This window comes from Nasonia vitripennis, chromosome 2, assembly GCF_009193385.2.
Source record: "Nasonia vitripennis strain AsymCx chromosome 2, Nvit_psr_1.1, whole genome shotgun sequence".
Lineage (NCBI taxonomy): Eukaryota > Metazoa > Arthropoda > Insecta > Hymenoptera > Pteromalidae > Nasonia > Nasonia vitripennis.
In genome coordinates this window covers 32,641,277-32,658,899 of record NC_045758.1, presented here as the reverse complement: position 1 = coordinate 32,658,899, position 17,623 = coordinate 32,641,277, and the positions used below count along the sequence as shown (strand labels likewise).

At 40.7% G+C, this 17,623-nt stretch overlaps 5 protein-coding genes across 12 annotated transcripts in view; 3 read left to right on the top strand and 2 right to left on the bottom strand.

The window, feature by feature from the left end:
- LOC100119620 overlaps nucleotides 1-1,696 on the bottom strand; it is a 43,363-nt gene extending 41,667 nt beyond the window's left edge. For both annotated transcript variants that reach the window (XM_016982427.3, XM_008206820.4), the window contains exon 1: nucleotides 1,102-1,696. The gene's annotated coding sequence lies outside the window, so the exon portion shown is untranslated. The remainder of the gene's footprint in view (nucleotides 1-1,101) is intronic.
- Nucleotides 1,697-4,693: 2,997 nt separating this feature from the next.
- On the top strand, nucleotides 4,694-7,650 carry LOC100119661 (arrestin domain-containing protein 2). Its single transcript, XM_001603344.4, has 8 exons — nucleotides 4,694-4,979; nucleotides 5,576-5,731; nucleotides 5,868-6,082; nucleotides 6,171-6,362; nucleotides 6,447-6,646; nucleotides 6,709-6,920; nucleotides 6,999-7,130; nucleotides 7,212-7,650. Exons 1-8 carry the CDS (start codon nucleotides 4,862-4,864, stop codon nucleotides 7,223-7,225), a joined length of 1,239 nt encoding a protein of 412 aa, XP_001603394.1. The 5' UTR covers nucleotides 4,694-4,861; the 3' UTR covers nucleotides 7,226-7,650.
- A 288-nt stretch (nucleotides 7,651-7,938) lies between these two features.
- On the top strand, nucleotides 7,939-11,264 carry LOC100119696 (arrestin domain-containing protein 17). The gene is made up of 8 exons (XM_008206651.4): nucleotides 7,939-8,248; nucleotides 9,198-9,353; nucleotides 9,433-9,647; nucleotides 9,733-9,924; nucleotides 10,001-10,200; nucleotides 10,273-10,490; nucleotides 10,566-10,697; nucleotides 10,771-11,264. Exons 1-8 carry the CDS (start codon nucleotides 8,131-8,133, stop codon nucleotides 10,788-10,790), a joined length of 1,251 nt encoding a protein of 416 aa, XP_008204873.1. The 5' UTR covers nucleotides 7,939-8,130; the 3' UTR covers nucleotides 10,791-11,264.
- A 296-nt stretch (nucleotides 11,265-11,560) lies between these two features.
- LOC100119723 (arrestin domain-containing protein 17) lies at nucleotides 11,561-15,645 on the top strand. The gene is made up of 8 exons (XM_001603397.6): nucleotides 11,561-11,886; nucleotides 13,035-13,187; nucleotides 13,379-13,593; nucleotides 13,683-13,874; nucleotides 13,952-14,160; nucleotides 14,225-14,466; nucleotides 14,654-14,785; nucleotides 14,865-15,645. Exons 1-8 carry the CDS (start codon nucleotides 11,769-11,771, stop codon nucleotides 14,873-14,875), a joined length of 1,272 nt encoding a protein of 423 aa, XP_001603447.1. The 5' UTR covers nucleotides 11,561-11,768; the 3' UTR covers nucleotides 14,876-15,645.
- LOC100119753 (longitudinals lacking protein-like) overlaps nucleotides 15,633-17,623 on the bottom strand; it is a 98,603-nt gene continuing 96,612 nt past the window's right edge. For all 7 annotated transcript variants that reach the window (XM_031924919.2, XM_032597487.1, XM_003425905.5 and 4 more), the window contains exon 4: nucleotides 15,633-17,584. The gene's annotated coding sequence lies outside the window, so the exon portion shown is untranslated. The remainder of the gene's footprint in view (nucleotides 17,585-17,623) is intronic.

Sequence of the window (17,623 nt, the reverse complement as noted above, 5' to 3'; positions counted from 1 at the left end):
CACTCGTTTGTCCGACTCTATAACTTTATCGCTCTTTGCTGTGAAGAAATAGAGTCCCGAGCTATTTCACGCAGTTACGCGATTCGAGTCTGAACGTAGGAATTTTTCCAGTAGTGCCAGAGTGTCGTGCGAAAATATTTTGGAATTTTCGACTAATTAACTTTTCAAAGTTTAATTGCGCACTTGTTGCGCGCGTACATCCTCGGTTAACCGCATTGTGGCACTTTCTTCCGATGCGAATTAAAACCGCATTTTCTTTCATCGTACACCACGCTCGTGGCTTCGAACAATTACGCTACTTGGCTCGTTTAAAAATACTCGACTTTTTTCTCTCCCTCATCCCACACGCGCCTGCATTTATATCTTCGCGTCGCACGTGGGCACTCGCTTTTATAAAAATAATTTGCAAACGCTCGCTTATAACTTCTATCGCTTACACAATATACGACATATTCAAATTAAAGTTTGTAAGGCGATATTCCCAATGTTTCGATATCGCGTTATTCTCTGTATGCAACAGTTTCAGCGCACGTGTCCCCTAGTAAAGTGGTGCTACCTATGTGTACACGCGAAAAAGTATTGATTCCGCTGTGCGCGAAATGGATCCTATAAAAAACACTTCCATCGGATGTAGCGCAGTCGAGTAGCTTCGTTCTGGTGAAATAAAAACCGACAAATATATGCTTTAATTAAAAGCCATATATTTTCACGAGAATTTCGTGTCTTCCATTCAGCCGCGTGTTTGGCTGCGCCTGATTACATATCACACCGGATACATCAAGGCACATACAGACGCGAGCTTTGCATTATACGATCGTTCCTCCGTAGCTAGCGGGGAATCATATTTGTCACACGTGTGTGCCACTCGAGCTAAGGTAATTCGCGAACAATGCAGCGTCCTATGAAAATTAATGTCACGCATTGTTTCTCCGACAATCGATTCCGATTGGATTCACCATCTGAATAGAAAATCAAGGCTACGCTCGCCTAATTAAAGAAAAAGGAACACTCGAGAGCACCTCCTCACAGTCTACACACGGTTTGAATTTACAGGCTGATCTAGTCGAACGGCGAAACTGTCGTAAAAATGAAGAAGCCCACCTAACGGTGCGTCGTCGGTAGGAGCTTCCTCTGGCCGCATTCCAAGCCGTTCGTCGCCATACCATAAGCTTGGAATATCCTCAAGCTCTGGCAGTAGCGAAGGTACACGCGGCGCCGGGATGGTACTTCCTTTGGCGCCACGACATTTCGAGCTCATCGATTGATCCAGCGGATCGCATCCCGGCGAGTCATCTCTCGCGAGAGGTAATCTCCTCGTCGGCTAATTACCCAACGCGTTCCGCATTCGAATCGTATCACTTTGTCTCGAAATCTTCCATCGCAGGGTATCTAGTCCCGAGTCGATGCAAAAAAAAAAGAAGGAAAAGTAAAAGAAATCTAGTTTAGAGTTCACACTAAAACACACTGCACTATCCGCGCGCTCTCAACCTGTTGATATCCGCAAGCTCAGCTGCAAGCTCGACGGGTCTCGAAGCTATCGCTGAGAATCATCGTCACACCGGTACGCGATTGAAACGCGGTGTAAGGTGTACGTATAGGAATACAGAGAGATGTTGGAGAGAAAAGTGCGATACACAGGGGGAGAGTCCAGCCGACGCGCGACAGCTCGTTCTCCCCCGGCGCTCGGCGCGATACTGAGCTTTTCCAGCCCCTACCGCTCTACCCTACCCTCCGACGAGCTTTCGTCCCCCTCCATAACCGCGCGCGCGTAGAATGTGTACGTGTTTGTGCGCGATGCTCTTGAATTTCGCAATGCGCTGTAAAGATTAACGCGGACACCCCGGGGCGAGTTGTAAATGTTTTAAGATTTTTATTGGCCGGGAAATTGATGATTTATCGGCGAGGGGGAAATTTTATTAGCGAAGACGGGCATAACTTTTGTGTTTACGAATTTTGCGTGTTACGTTATGTTTGGGATGATGTTATGCAAATTTGGGTTGAAGGTGAGGGTACTAACGTTGAGTAGATATTATATGAAGTCGATACACCTGCACCGATGTAGTATTTTCGATATGAGAAGCGTAAACCTACTTATTACATCTAATACGGCTTTAGTTGCTCGAGGAGTCGCGCGTCATTACTTGTCGGAAATGAAGATCTCATCACCTTTCACCTATCGAGGGGATCTAATACGCCTTTCAATTTGCCATTAAGGTTTTCTCTTTCACGCCGACATATTGATTCCGTCGCCAAAGGCGAAAAAAAATGTTACTTTTCTACAATACAGAAAATAATAAAATACTTTTTCCGTGAAAACAAGTTTTATGGTTATTGGTTATGCGTTCGAATATTTTTAAAATGAATATTCAGCATTCGCTTTGTATAGATAACACATCGCTTGAAGGCTCAGCTAATATCTCGGCATACTTATGCATTTATTACACAATAAAGTATAAATAATTTATAATGCAATTATAAGCTCGAGTTATATCGCGTTACCAAAATTTATCAATATCTCTCTCTCTCTCTCTCTCTCTCTCGGCCCAGTGTTTCGGCGTCGAAATACTATAGCCATTAAGTAATTAGGATCATACGGCCGACACACGCGCCGCAAGCTCACTCGAGAAATTCAGCCGCTAGATTGCTAATATCTCGAGATGTGATCGATATCCCCGACGAATTTCCAAATTGAGCCGCCGCTAGGTTTACTCTCCACACATCATCATAAGATAATAATAAAGCTTGTTTGATACACAGATAAAAACCGTCGGCATCTTTCAAGACGACGAATGTAAAAAGTTTTTCAATCAGCTAAAAACCCATTTCAAGAATCCCACCCAAAGCCGAGCTTACGAAAAGCAAATACCTGTTATTACAAGAAAACGTACACCAGCTCCGCTCTCTCGCAACTCCATCCCCCGGATCTCGAATTCAGCTGCGCCTCTCCGGTCACCGCGCGAGTTCGTCGTTGAAAAATAATTAAATTTCCCGCGCTGCCGCAATCCTACGCCGAATTAATCAAGCTCGCGACTCAAAACACCGACAGCCCAATATCGCAGCTCCCTCCCACGCACATACACACATACGCACATCTATTATACTCCAGAAGTAAGGGAGAGACAGTCAATAGCTGCTTCTTAGCCCCCGTTTTTCTTCCTCTCTAATACACGTCCCTTCGGAGAGATTTTTTCCCTCCGTCTGTCATTTGTTTCACTTTATTCCACCGCCTTCTCCTCTCTATCTCTCCGTGTATTTTTTTTTCTTCCTCCGTGTAGAGGAAAAGTTCGCGTTTCCTTCTCTCTCTCTCTCTCTCACTCTCTCTCCCTCGGCAGTGTTATGCTTTTTACCCTGCGGACTTTTCGGCGCGAGCGCAATGTGTCTTTCGCAGAGGAGGCGACGAGAGATGAGGAAAGTTGCCGGACGTTTTCACGGCTCTTTCACGTATTAATCCTCGAGTTAGTGGTTTTTGCGTCACCAAGCCGCACGTCGGTGCGTTGTTTAGTGCGGATATATTGCAGTTGATGGAGAGAGAGAGAGAGAGAGGGCCGAGAGGTTTATCTGCGCAGTTCAATGTGGGATACGGTGTATATAAGGAAGAGCAAAGCCTTTCTCTTTTTGGATTTACGAGTGCAGCCACTGATTTATCGAGCTGGTCGTGAAATTGACAATTTGCAACACAACCAACAATTTATAGAAAAGGGAGTCACTGCAAATTTTTAAATTCATTCCGTCTCGGTAAAACGGTTTAAATTAATACTCCATTGTGCTCCCACGAGAACACGGCGCGATAAGAAACGAAGCTGCTTTTGTTCCGCTCGAAAAAAAAGTTCGCCGCTGCGAATAAAAGCTGTGCAATGATTACAGCCGCGCCTGCGCGCGTCGATGACAAAGGCTCCGCGATATTGCAGCTTCGCGTCCAACAGGTAGAGTAATTTACGAGGGTGGCTCGCGCGTTTTCCACACGCCGCGCAAGATAAAACTTTGCCCGTTTCATTTCCGAGCGCGCCCTTCATACACGCTCGACGACGATCTAATGAATAAACAATGCTCTTTTCCATTACAACAACGCTGAACGCAAAACGTGCGTATGCAAGCGACAAAAGCTTTCTGCGTCGACGGATATGAATCGGGAGTGGATAAACAGATTTGGGTTCGATAGCGTTCAGCGTCGAGTGATTGTGTAATTCTTAGAATCATCAAAAAAAAAAAATACTGTCGTATCCGTCAAGCGTAACGGAAAAGTCGCATTCGACCAGCAGGGCTCTCCACTCGCCTACATAGGTATATACTGCAATAAAATCGCCACATCGACTCGCTCATGCATTTACTGTATATTTGCAAGTCAAACTTTTGAAAAGTTTAATTAGCTAAGAATTTGAGAGCTTAGCAAATCGTTTACGGCTCTACTCGAACTCATTAACTTGACCTCATTTATCAACTGCGCGACCTATATGTGCCTGAGCCTTTAGAAGTAATATTCTTTTTTTTTCATGGATAATCATTATAAACTTTTCAATACTTCGCGTAGAAATAGCTTCATTAGTACGATTCATATCTACCGCGCATCTGTCAGGCAGTACTACCAACTTTCACTGCTAGATACTCCACACATGGATCCATAGGAACGCACCTAAATTTATCTATTCGGACGATATATCTATATATAAGAGGATGATTCGATTAGCATCGACAGTCGCGCAGATGTCCACTGCCTGCATGTACGCGTTGTGATAAAGTGTAACCCTATCCGTAAGAGAGATAAAAGATTAGCCATTGATCGCTGTGCACTATAGCTCGATTCAAATACGTAAATTGATTCCGAAAAAAAAAATAACGAGAAGAAAGGATTGTGAGGGAGGAGATGGGCAAACTGCAAGCATTTCGCATCGAGTTTGATCAATGCGGCGCAATTTACGCGCCTGGAGATACGGTTACCGGCAAAGTTATTCTGATTCTAACGGGTCCCAAAAACGTGCGCGGTGAGTATCAGCTGTGGGTAATATGCGCTTTATGACTATGCGTATGTGTGTTACGGTCATATAGATAATGACCAAACTGGGAATCCCATGAAACGACAATGCAAATAACGCTTGCATTATGCTACGACTCCTTTTCATTCAATAGATGAAAATTGCATGAAAATTAATCGCGGCAGTGTTTAAAATTAAATCTGAAAGTAAACAGTTTCCAAAACGTCCATTGCAGCTCCAATGGATTTACAGACTTTTTGCAACCGTATATGAGCATCACTCGAAAATTAATTAATGAATCACATCGCAAGGTCGTTGATAAGGATATCCAAAAATTAGTGGGAAAAATTTTATCGTGAAAACTATCGATTACGCCAACGCTGTACAATGTGAAAGCAATCAGAGCGATCTTTAATTATACCGACACACTTGATAAACAGATTACATCTCTTTGATTGATGTCAGCTTCTTTTATATAAATTGACGCATTAAAACGTGTGCTCACGTTCTTGTGCCACTAATGAATTATATCGGCTGGGAAATCAGCATCTATTTTCAATTCAATGGCGTTTACGTCAAATAATTGTCGTGCATTGTGATTCCAGAAATTAGAGTAAAAGCCAAGGGCCAGGCAGAGGTCCGCTGGTCGGAGGACCGCACCGTTACGGACAGCCATGGTAAAAGCCACACGGAAACCGACTACTACACCAACTCAGAAACCTATTTCAGCAAAAGTTCTACTTTGGTCAGCCCCACAGGTGGTAAGAAAAAAATTGTATGAAAATTTCTTTTCACGATTCTTACGATTCTCGCAAAGCCTTATGATCGTACTTATAGTTAATGAGATGCGAGAAATGTACAAGAAGATAGTTTAATCAAACGTAAAATTTTCATCAGGAGAAAGTTTAACAGAGATACCAGCTGGCACGCATTGCTACCCCTTTAGCTTTCGCATACCTCCAAATGTTCCCTGCAGCTTTGAGCACAGTATCGGACACGTCCGGTACATCGCTAAGGCCGTACTCGACAGACCTTGGAGATTCGATCACAAAACCTTATCTGCCTTCACCGTCATTGCCGACTACGATTTAAATGCTTATTTTAATCTTTCCGTGAGTTTCTTCTTTCATTCATCACGCCTATATAAATTTTTACAGAAATAATTGTAAGAAAATCTGAATTTGTTTCCTTCACGTTTAGAGAGGAATCAACGACGTGATAGATCGAGAATTTCATTCCTGTCTCTGTTTCGTAAACGCTGGTAATCTAAATGCTGCGGTTAAAAGCAGAGTCAAGGGTTTCGTTCCCGGAGAAACGATTCAGCTGGACGTCAGCTACGACAACAGCTCGAGTTCGGTCGACGTGGACATGATGAGACTGTGCTTCTACAAGGTTCGAAAACGATGTCTTTTGAAATATTTCATCACAGTGCTTCTGCATGTAATCGACAACTTAACATTTTTTATTCTTGCACAGCGTTTGACGTTCCATGCGACGACCAAATCGAAGAGTGACTGGACGGACATACGAAACGTCAGAGTAGGCGGTCCTTTCCCTAAAAAGGGCGACCAGAGTCTGTGCATCAAAGTACCCGCTATACCACCTTCGAATTTGGAACACTGCTCCATCATCGACGTTAACTACGGACTGGAGTTGAAAATTCACACGTCGGGGATGTAAGTTAATTGTGTCCGTGTGTTATTTTTCATTTTGCTCTTATGCTGCAAGAATTTTTCAGGCACCGTAAAATCAAGCGGTATTATCCAATAGTCATTGGCACGATACCTCTGTACAATCGGGGGCCAGCTTTCCTGACCCAACCTTCAGCACCAACGATCGACCAGGTCGGCGATTCCGATACTGAATCGTTGCCACCGTATCAGCAAGAGGTCAGATTACAACCGATCGGTTTCATAGGCATGACTCCGCCACCTTACCCTGACGAAATGCGTAAGTTTGGCTCGGGAATTTGATAAAGAGATTTTCAAAATTGTTATCAAAGAAGGGGTCGGTTTTGTCATTTTTCAGCGCCGCCTTCGTACGAGGAATGCATCGGTGGAAGTAAACTTATCGGAGATCCGAACGAAAAGGGAATGGTTGGATCCGACTTGCAATTTGCGCCCAAGTATCCGGTTTATAAGTTTCCAATGCCTATGCCTCGTAAGTAGAGTATACATTCAGAATTGAAATTAAACGAATATGACATTTTTTTTTTATTTATACATCTTTTTTATGTTTTAGGCCCAACGGAATAAGCAAATGAGTGTGCTCGATTTCAGAAGTTCCTTCACGCATTTATCCAGGGGTCTTATAAGATTTCTGCTAATCGTCTACCGCAGGCCATAAAATAGCACGATAAAGTTCAAACCACGCCCGCATGACTCTTTGTCGTTGAAATAGATTCGTAAAGGGCTGAAGGGAGAGTTCGCAAGCATATAGTATACTTTATGCTAAACCGCGCATCTGTGATAACGTATAAGTAGACTATAAAGATCAAAACTCATTTCGATGTGCAGCAAAAATCGCTTCAGAGGGCGTCGCCATCGCATGGGTCTTATTTTAAACTGACGAACTTCTTTTTCACGAGCGAACAAAAATGAAAAATCGTTGAATTTCAATGTTGCATTTTGTACTATTGCCATATTCTATAGAGTTTAAAATAAAAAATACTATTTTAAAACTGTGTATTTTTTTCTAAACCCATTACTCCAAACACCAATAATCTTTGGAAAATCCAACCAACGCGATAATCATATACTTTATAACTATATACAACAGCATCGATCCAAAACTCCGCGTATACGCACGCACTTGGAGACTGGAGCACTCCGCACTACCGATCGTCTCCAGCGCCTCTGTCGTCCACACTCCGAACTACCAATCGCCTCAAAAATTCCCAACTACGTCCTGGGGATTCCCAGTATATCTATATGGCTCCACTGTTCCACTGCATCTATATAAAACTAATATCATTCAGTCGACGCCAACAGTCGCGCAGACGTCTGCGCCCAGCGCTTACGCCTCGCGACAGTGTGTTACCACCTCCGCGAAAAGAAGAGAGAAATAAACAAAAGACCAGTTTATCACTAGCCTGTGCAACGCGAATAAATATATAAGTTCGTTGAAGAAAAAGGAAGAGGAGACTACTGTGCGAGAAAAGATGAGCAAACTGCGAGACTTCCGCATCGTATTAGAGCGAGCCGGCGCCACTTATTCGCCTGGAGATACAGTCAATGGCAAAGTTATTCTGATTCTTGCGGGTCCCAAAAACGTTCGTGGTGAGTGTCTGTAATTTGCGAGGATAATATATAGCTATACTGCGAGAGGAGAATCTTTTACAATCGACGCCGGCGGGTACTGCTTTTTTTTTATTTTTTCGTTACGTAAACTTGCAGTTCTTTGTATGCGTTTGAGTATAATAGCGCCTTTGATTCCAGAAGCGTTTTAGTTTTTAAGTAACGTCCGCAGGTTACAGAGGGTATCTGTTAGAGTGAATTTTTCGATTGATTAGTGATGATTGAATCTCTATTGCGGCATTCTTTATAAATATTAACACGATGCATTGGCTGTATGTTGTAAAAAAACTTGGCGTGAGTATGAAAGGTTAAAATGAATTGTCAAAAAAAAAAAAAAAAAAAAAAACTAGTCCACAGTAGAAAATGCTTTATCTCAAAAACTACCATAGCAAAAGTATCATCACAAGAACAAACGTTAATTATTCCGACACACAGACAATGAAATCGCAGTAGGTCAGTCAATTCCAGTTTCGTCCTTGTGATTTGGCGCCAAATTGGGCGCGTTATCCCCAAAGAAATAAATCGATAAGAAACTCGAAAGATGCGCATGCGACGTCTCGAGCGGTCAAAATTTCTCAATGTAAACGCATACGTATACATCGGCCGCGAGAGCAATATCGTCTATTTTTACTCCCACACTTGGGTCGGGTTTTTCCCAGCACTACGCCTGCAATGTAAGCTTTATATACATTTGAGTAGAGAGATACGGCACGCTAAAATTGATTATTGTTTGGACGCGCATACTTCAAATTTCAAGTGAACTTTGAACCTGCGCATTCCTATCTTGTACACCAAAAGAAGAGATCATGTTGTGCAACTTTGCCCAGACCGCACGCGTGTTTTCACACGAACTTTCGCGTTTCGAATGAAATCTTGGGAAAGCGCGGATGTTTGTTTCAAGTAAAATTAATATACGATGATGTGATTTCAGAAGTAAGATTAAAAGCCAAGGGCGAAGCCGAGGTTCACTGGACTGAGACACGCACCGTAAGGGACAGCGATGGCAGAAGTCGCACGGTTACCGACCACTACAGGAATTCGGAGAGTTATTTCAACGTCTGCATTGTTTTGGCTGGTCCTAGCCGTGGTAAGCAAACAATCTGAAAATAAACACTGAACGTCGTAGTAGCATAAAGGAGTTAAATCAAACGTAAAATTCATTACAGGAGAAAGTTCAGTAGAGATACCACCCGGTACACATACCTATCCCTTCAGTTTTCACATACCCTCCAACGTTCCATGTAGCTTCGAACACCACATCGGACACGTCCGGTACAGTATCAAAGCAGTAATGGACAGACCTTGGAGATTCGATCACAAGGTCATGTCCGCCTTTACCGTTATCGCCGACTACAACTTGAATGACATTCCGAATCTAAGCGTAAGTTATTTCATTCATCGTGTGCATCTACAAGTTTTTACAGAAGAAACTGTAAAAGAATCATGATTTTGTATTTCTGTTTCAGAGGGGAATCAACGACGAGATAAATCGAGAATTTAATACCTGTCTCTGTTTCGGAAACGCTGGTACCCTTGATGCTATAGTCAAAAGCAGAGTCAGAGGCTTTGTTCCCGGAGAAATAATTCAACTGGATGTTAGCTACGATAACAGCTCGACTTCCGTCGACGTGGAGGAAATGACGCTACACTTGTATAAGGTACATAATACTTCTCTACATGTTTTGTTAAAGCTCTTGTGTGAAACGAGCAGTTTATACAACTATTTATTTGCAGCATTTGTCGTTCCACGCAACGTCAAAATCCAAGCATAAAAAGGAGGACATAAGAGAGATGAGAGTAGGTGGTCCCTTCCCTAAAAAAGGCGAACAGAGCTTAACCGTGAGAGTACCGTCGGTGCCACCTTCGAATTTGCAGAACTGCAGAATCATCGACATTTCCTACCAACTGGTCTTCAAAATTCATACCTCGGGATTGTAAGTTGTATACCTCTTTCTTATCGTAATTATACACAAAGTTTCAGCTAACACTGGACAATAATTTTTCAGCCACCGTAAAATTAAGCGATATTACCCAGTAGAGATTGGCACGATACCGCTTATCCAGCGGGGACCAATCCAGACCCAGCCATCGCTGGTTCCTTCGGCCCCATCGAGCGACCAGGTCGCAGTCGATACTCAACTACTGCCTCCGTATCAGGATCAAGCCGGAGCATTACCGATCGGCTTCGCGGACGCGAGCGCGCCACCTTACCCTGCTGAAATGCGTAAGTTTTGACCTTGGAATTTCAGAAGTTTTCACGAAAGTGAACTAAATTTAATAATCGCTTCGTTCTTTTCAGCGCCGCCGTCCTACGAGGAATGTATAGGAGGAGGCAAACTCATTGGAGATCCTAACGAAAAGGGAATAGTCGGATCCAACATGCAGTTTACACCAAAGTATCCGGTCTATAATTTGCCGATGCCTATGCCTCGTAAGTTTTTTTGCATGAAAAATTCTAAATTATTTTCCTCGTGAAATTTCACTGACTACGTCTCTTTTTTCAGAACCACCGAGAAACCCTTGAACCTACTTTAGAAAGGTTCCTTCACCGCGCACTTATACAAATTAATTTTTGTAATCGCCCCTAAATGTTGCAAACCATAAGAAAGTAACAAGCTCAAACTACTGTCATGTGACTTATAATTTTCGAATTAGATTCGAAAAGGACTGAAGAGAGACTTTGAGCATATAGTATGCTAGTTTTCCATGTACTTATCTGTGATAACGACAAGACCGCAAGGGAAGACTTATATAAGAACCATATTCTGTGTAGAAAAAATCGCTTCAGTGTGCGTATAGCCATTACGTATAGATTTTATTTTACACATGAACTGATGTGATCGTGAATAACTGTACTTTCCTTTCTGACGAACAAAGATGGATTCAAAAAGCCAAACTTTTTAATTCTACAAGTAACATTCGCGATCGATAAAGCATCGAATATTATTGTACTCTTTATTTTTTTTTAAATAAAAGAATTTCTTTTTTAACCGTCTCACAAACGTTTTTCAAACCCATCACTCTATAAAAATCCCAATAACTGTCTTGAAAACCCGCACGCATATAATAAGCAACAGGTTGATTATATACCCAAGATTAAATCCCAATCATAGTCCGCATCAAAACAAGCGCATAACATATATACAAGTATCCCAACCATCGAATCAAATTACCGCGTGCACGCACTCATCCAGTCACGTGCAGCGCCTCTGACGTCCACAGCCCACACTACGAACCGCCTGAAACCCCCCCCCCCCCTCACCGCACCAATGCGCGTTCATCTAGGGAATCTCCGGTATACCTATCTACTCGACCACAGCTCCATAATCCGATGACTCGGTCGACGTCAACAGTCGCATACAGACGTCCGCGCCCTGCGCTCTCGGCTCATTCACGAGCCAAAATTGAGTGTAACCACTTTAGCGAGAGAGAGAGAGAGAGAGAGATAAAGACTAGTCGCTAGTAGTACATAAATACACAAGTTCGACAAGGAATAGACAAGATGGGCAAACTGCAAGACTTCCGCATCGAGTTCGAGAGACCCGGCGCCACTTATGCGCCTGGAGAGATTGTCACTGGCAAAGTTATACTCACTCTGTCCGGCACGAAAAATATGCGCGGTGAGTTTCTGTGGATTTGTTTATATATCTTGTAGCTTTGATGCGAGGGGAAATGTGTTTTTTTTTCGTTACGTGAATTCGTAGTTCTTACGTGTGTTTGTATCCGTTGTTTTGGTTCGCAACAAACAAGTGAATTCCTCGACTGCAATGGGAGTTCATCGAATCTCTATCGCGACATTATTAATGTTGCAAAATAAGGTCGCCATGCAGCGATTCGTCTAACGTACGCTATTACTTCTCGATGTCACTATCGCTTGCCTTTATTGATAATTGATTGTTTTCGTTACAACCGACGGTTGGATGTTTCCATTCAACCATCTAAATCGAAAAAGAAGAATTAACTCGTTGTTTCGTTGTCCTAAACTCTGTTTACACATTGCCATGGGCAACGGGCGTTCATTGGCCGAAATAGAGATAGAGAATCCCATCACATAAAGTGACAGTGCAAATAGCGTTCATATTATACGCTGTAATCTCTCCCTTAAGGTACTAAAACCGTAGAAAATTACAATCGCATTTCCAAATTTACTGTAACCCTACGAAACACATATTACTCGCAAAATAAATTAATGAATCATCGCAGCGACCGTTGACAGCAAGATAATCTAACTGCAGACTACAGTGGAAAATACTGTGAAAACAGCTGAGTACGCGAAGGCTATAAAAAGTAAAAGTAGTCTCACAGGAACAACCGTTAATTATCCCGACACATTTGAAACAATGGATTACAGTTCGTCGATTAATTTCAGCTTTGTTCTCGCAAATTAACGTCAAAATCGAGCTCGTTATCCACAAAAAGACTAAATCTATTACAAACTAGAAACCTACGCACATAATACGACATCTCGTGCAACCTATATTCAAAACATTCTCGTAATACGTCAACTCCTCTTCCCACGTAAACGTATACCATCCGCAAGAGCATACATAGCATCTATTTTTACATCTGCACTTTTTCGATTCGGTTTCTCCCAGCCTGCAGTGTACACACACTCTTGCTATATATATATATATATAGCACACCCGTTTTCACACCTGTCGAATGCGTTTGAGCGCATGCGCAAATGCAGCAGAAACTTTCGCGTTTAGGGAAAGTCCCGGATGTTTGTTTTGAGGCAGATTAATTGACGTATATTACGTGATTTCAGAAATAAGAATAGAAGCTAAGGGTGAGGCCGAAGTTCACTGGACGAAGCAACGACGAAAGTCGAACGGCAATGGTAGCCACAGAGTCACGGACCACTACAACGGTTCGGAAACTTATTTTAGCGTGTCCAATCGTTTGGTTGGCGCTACAGGTGGTAAGAAAAATGTTTGTCTTTCTATTTTGGTTTTAATTACGTTCTTTAATATTCCTAATAGCGTATTATTTTTACGACATCCTGTTCCACTATAGCACACGGAATTATAGAAACTAATTACTTATTATGAAAATAAAATGATACACGACGTATAAAGTATAATTAGAAGCTGCCATGATATTTTTTAACAGGGGAAAGTTCAGCAACAATACCGTCCGGTACAAGTACGTACCCCTTCAGTTTCCACATACCCCAGAATATTCCCTGCAGCTTCGAACACGTTCTCGGATTCGTTCGGTACACCGTGAAAGCCGTAATCGACAGACCTTGGCGATTTGATCACAAGGTCGTATCCGCCTTCACCGTCGTTGCCGACTACGATTTAAATGCTCATCGGAATCTTGCCGTAAGTTTTTCATTCTCCGCACCCGTTTGTGAATTCTCGCACAAAGAGTATACTCGAAGTAATTTGAATATGTTTGATTTCTCGATTAGACGGGTCTAAGTGACGAGATTAAACGAAGATTTCGTTCCTGCTGCTGTTTGGGAAACGCAGGTGGCATAAAGGCCATAGTCAAGAGCAGAGTCAGTGGTTTTGTTCCTGGTGAAACGATACAGCTGGATGTCAGCTACGATAACAGCTCGACTTCCGTCGAGGTGAAGAGGATGAAGCTGTACTTGTACAAGGTTCGAATATTTCTAATGATTTTCTTTCGATCAAAGCTTTTTTGCGAAACCGATAGCTCATCGTGATAACTTTACAGGAATTACAATTTTTCGCATCGACACCTTTCCCCGACAAAAAGTTCACATCGGACGTCGTGAAAAAGGTGAAAATAGGTGGCCCATTTCCCAAAAAGGGCGAAAAAAGTTTGTGCATCGAGGTACCCCCGATGCCACCTTCGAAATTGGAGCACTGCACTCTCATTAACGTCTCCTACAAACTGGTGCTAATAATTGAAACTTCGGGATTGTAAGTATACCTATAATTTTTCGTCTCGATGTACGAGCTAACTCCTAATGATAATTTATTTCAGGCATCGCGACATAGACCGGTCGTATCCAATAGAAATAGGCACAGTACCGCTGTACTATCAGGTGTCGGGCCAGGCCCAGCCTTCGTTGGTTCCTTCAGCACCACCAATTGATCAGGTCACTCCCAACACTCAACTCTTGCCACACCAGCAACAGGCTGCATCGCAACCAATCGGTTTTGTGGTCATGAGCGCACCTCCTTACATGGCTGCTGGAGCTCCGGTGCATCAGATGCCCGAAATGCGTAAGTTTGATGCTGGAAAAAAGCAAAAAATTTTAAAATATTGACTAAACGAAAACTGTTAAAATACATTTACTATAGTGATAACTAAGAATCTAAACTGCATGTGCATAAAAAACGTAGTACATGTAGAAGTTACCATAAGTAGAGAATTTTCAAAACCGTCTTCAAAAGGATTTGTCGTTTTCAGCGCCTCCATCGTATGAAGAATGTATAGGAGGAAGTAATCCTATTGCAGATCCGAACGAAAAGGGAATGATTGGATCCAACACGCAGTTTGCGCCCAAGTATCCGGTTTACAAATTCCCGATGCCTATGCCTTGTAAGTGTTGCGCATGAAAAAATTACATCGTAAGTTATTTTTTGACAAAATTGCGCTGATTTAAATTGTGTTGTTTCAGATCCGCCCTAAGTAGAATTTAGTAAAAAGTCTGACTGAGATTGTGATAATAATATTCACTATAGAATAGAAGGGAAGCAGTGGTTCACTCTGAAACGTGTTTAAGCCAATCATCACATGAAATTCATTAAAGTAGAGTCTGTAACATAGAATTAAACTTAGTTAAGAATATTAACGTTAGATCTGCCGTTTGTAATAAAAGAAAAATATCTATAACGTATTCAAAACATAGAAAACGAAAGTGAAAATATGGACGGAAAGATATTGATAACGTGAAAAATATGTTCCTGTATCTAAACGATCACCATTTGCCTAAAGAGTAATAGCATGTATAAAACAAGATCAAAAACTATTTTAGTCAATTATAATGATACTTTTTATAACTACTTACAAACTTTTTAATTTTATACTGTCTTTCAGAAACAAAAAAACATTTATTGTATTTAATCGATTCTACGTCTTACGATAATTACGAACAAAAGTCGTTCACTACTACGTAAGTGATATAGTTTTAATGTTTGATACATTATGTTGATCGTGTTACTCAGAGTAATCGAAATTTTGACAGAGTTGAATAAACTTCCTTGTGAATTGTATTCCATAGGTATTTAAGGCTTGTTTTAAATGTATTTTTTATATGATTTGTTTTATATGCATATGCAACTAGGAAAACAAATAAAATATGACGTATATTCCTTAAGTACGTTTTTTCTTTATAAGTTACTAATTAATCGGGAAGAAGGTGAACATATTAATAATAAAGCGATGATTTCATATATTTACACAATTTATTTTATATCTCAACATCTTCATATCATAATCGTAGTCATCATCGAGTCATGTCAGTAGCAAAAGTAAGGCTATAATTAGAGAAATAATCTAGTTTAGGAATAGCAAAAGGCTTAGAATATTTAGAAATGAGAATGTTCCTAAAACAAAAGTTAAATTTTGGTGGCTCAATAAAACGATAAACTAAATTTAAAATATACAATTCGATCGTGCTGAAAAGTTATTCGCCGATACTTTTAAAAAGACATACTTTGACTGTAAAAATCACTTTCGACATGTGTTACTCTCATTAACTGTTTACATAATAACCGTACACGTGACATTGTAGAAACTTAAGTCAACCACATGAATTGCAATCAAACATTTATTTCTACAATGAAACTCCGACATTTCTATAATTTTCATTTCAATTCTATTCTTTTTTTTATCAGAAACGATGAGAACAACGCTTACAATTAAGCTCTTCGAAGAACGAAATAAAAGTCAGTTCTTTTCCAAACTTCGAACTAAATGCGCCGCTTCACCGTTTTTTCACTATTTTTCTACGTCTTATGACGTACACATATCTCTACGTCAGTTTATGCATTAATTCTCCGGTTAGCCGGCGTATTCATTTAAAAAAGAAAATGCCTCTTAGACAATGTATATTTATAGATAAAAAATTACATTATTTATTTCTCCCAAAATTTCACAGATTGTAATAAAGATTTGAAATAATATTTGCGTCAGCAATTCACACAAAGGAATCCTATAGAAGTATCAAAAATTAGAATTATCTCGAAGTAGAATGTCGCGAAAAAATCTTGTCAAAATGTATCTGTAAATCAGATACTTATCCGAATTAATGCGAGACTCGACGACGTATTTATTTAATTATTTTTATCCGCATTTGTTTTTTTTTTATTTTTATTTTTTTCCTTACCCCTCACTTGATCTACAATGTTCTTTTTTCTCTCTACAATGGTCCTGTATTTATTAAAGAGGAGAAAGGAACTGTGCGCTCCGGCTTTACAAAATTTGCTCGCTTTATGTTACAATAATCCATTTCCCTCGGTTCAGGACAACCAACCTTTCAATATATTATTATCATAAATAAATTTGGTCTATCGGTAATAATGTGAATACGCCAATGACAATTACTGGCAGTATTTGGTTACACAAAGTCACCATTGTTGAAAGTCGTCACGCTAAGTCATTCGATAAATATTTCTCGATCACCTATTAACTTTGTAAATTATAACTTGGTTTCGATAAGAAAAAGATCACAGAGCTTAAATAAAATTATAATATTCATAGCGTCACGACTTGCAGCAACGACGTCTTGAAAATTGTATGATCGGTTGGCCAGGAATTTTGTAAATCGTATCAGGTGTAAAGAAATCAGAGCTTAGTAACGCTATATTTTCAAGCAGACCGTAACCACTGTAGCAAAGTTTAAAACGTTATGAGGAAATACTGACAGGAACAAATTGTAAAGCGCGAGAGTTTTTTAAAACTTAACCGATTACATGGTATGCTTAAAAGGACTACTTTAAATAAACGATAAATATTTTTCAGCGATTCACAAAACGACCCCGGCCAGCTTATGTATACATCATTTAACTATTGTGATAAGTCGTTTATATTTCTGCGATTTTGTTTGAAAAATATAATTATTGTGATTGTAGTTGTATTGGGTTCAAGACAAACATCAACAGGTAACGCGAATGTCGCATTTGAGCTTAATTGAAAAGAAAAAAAAGTTTTGGTAAGTAGTTTTGTTGTGGTTATAGTATTACGGTTGTGTTGATCCTAGTCTAGAACCAGAGGTCAGTGTGTTTAGTGCAAGTGTGTTAAGATTTGTGTGGTGTTCATGTATGTGTTGTTTGTATTAACGCAATCACTTTACAACATTACACTCTGTTTCATCAGTCCGCACGTTTTCCAAAATATCTGAAAGAACAGAATTGTTACATAAGAACTCCTTGATCT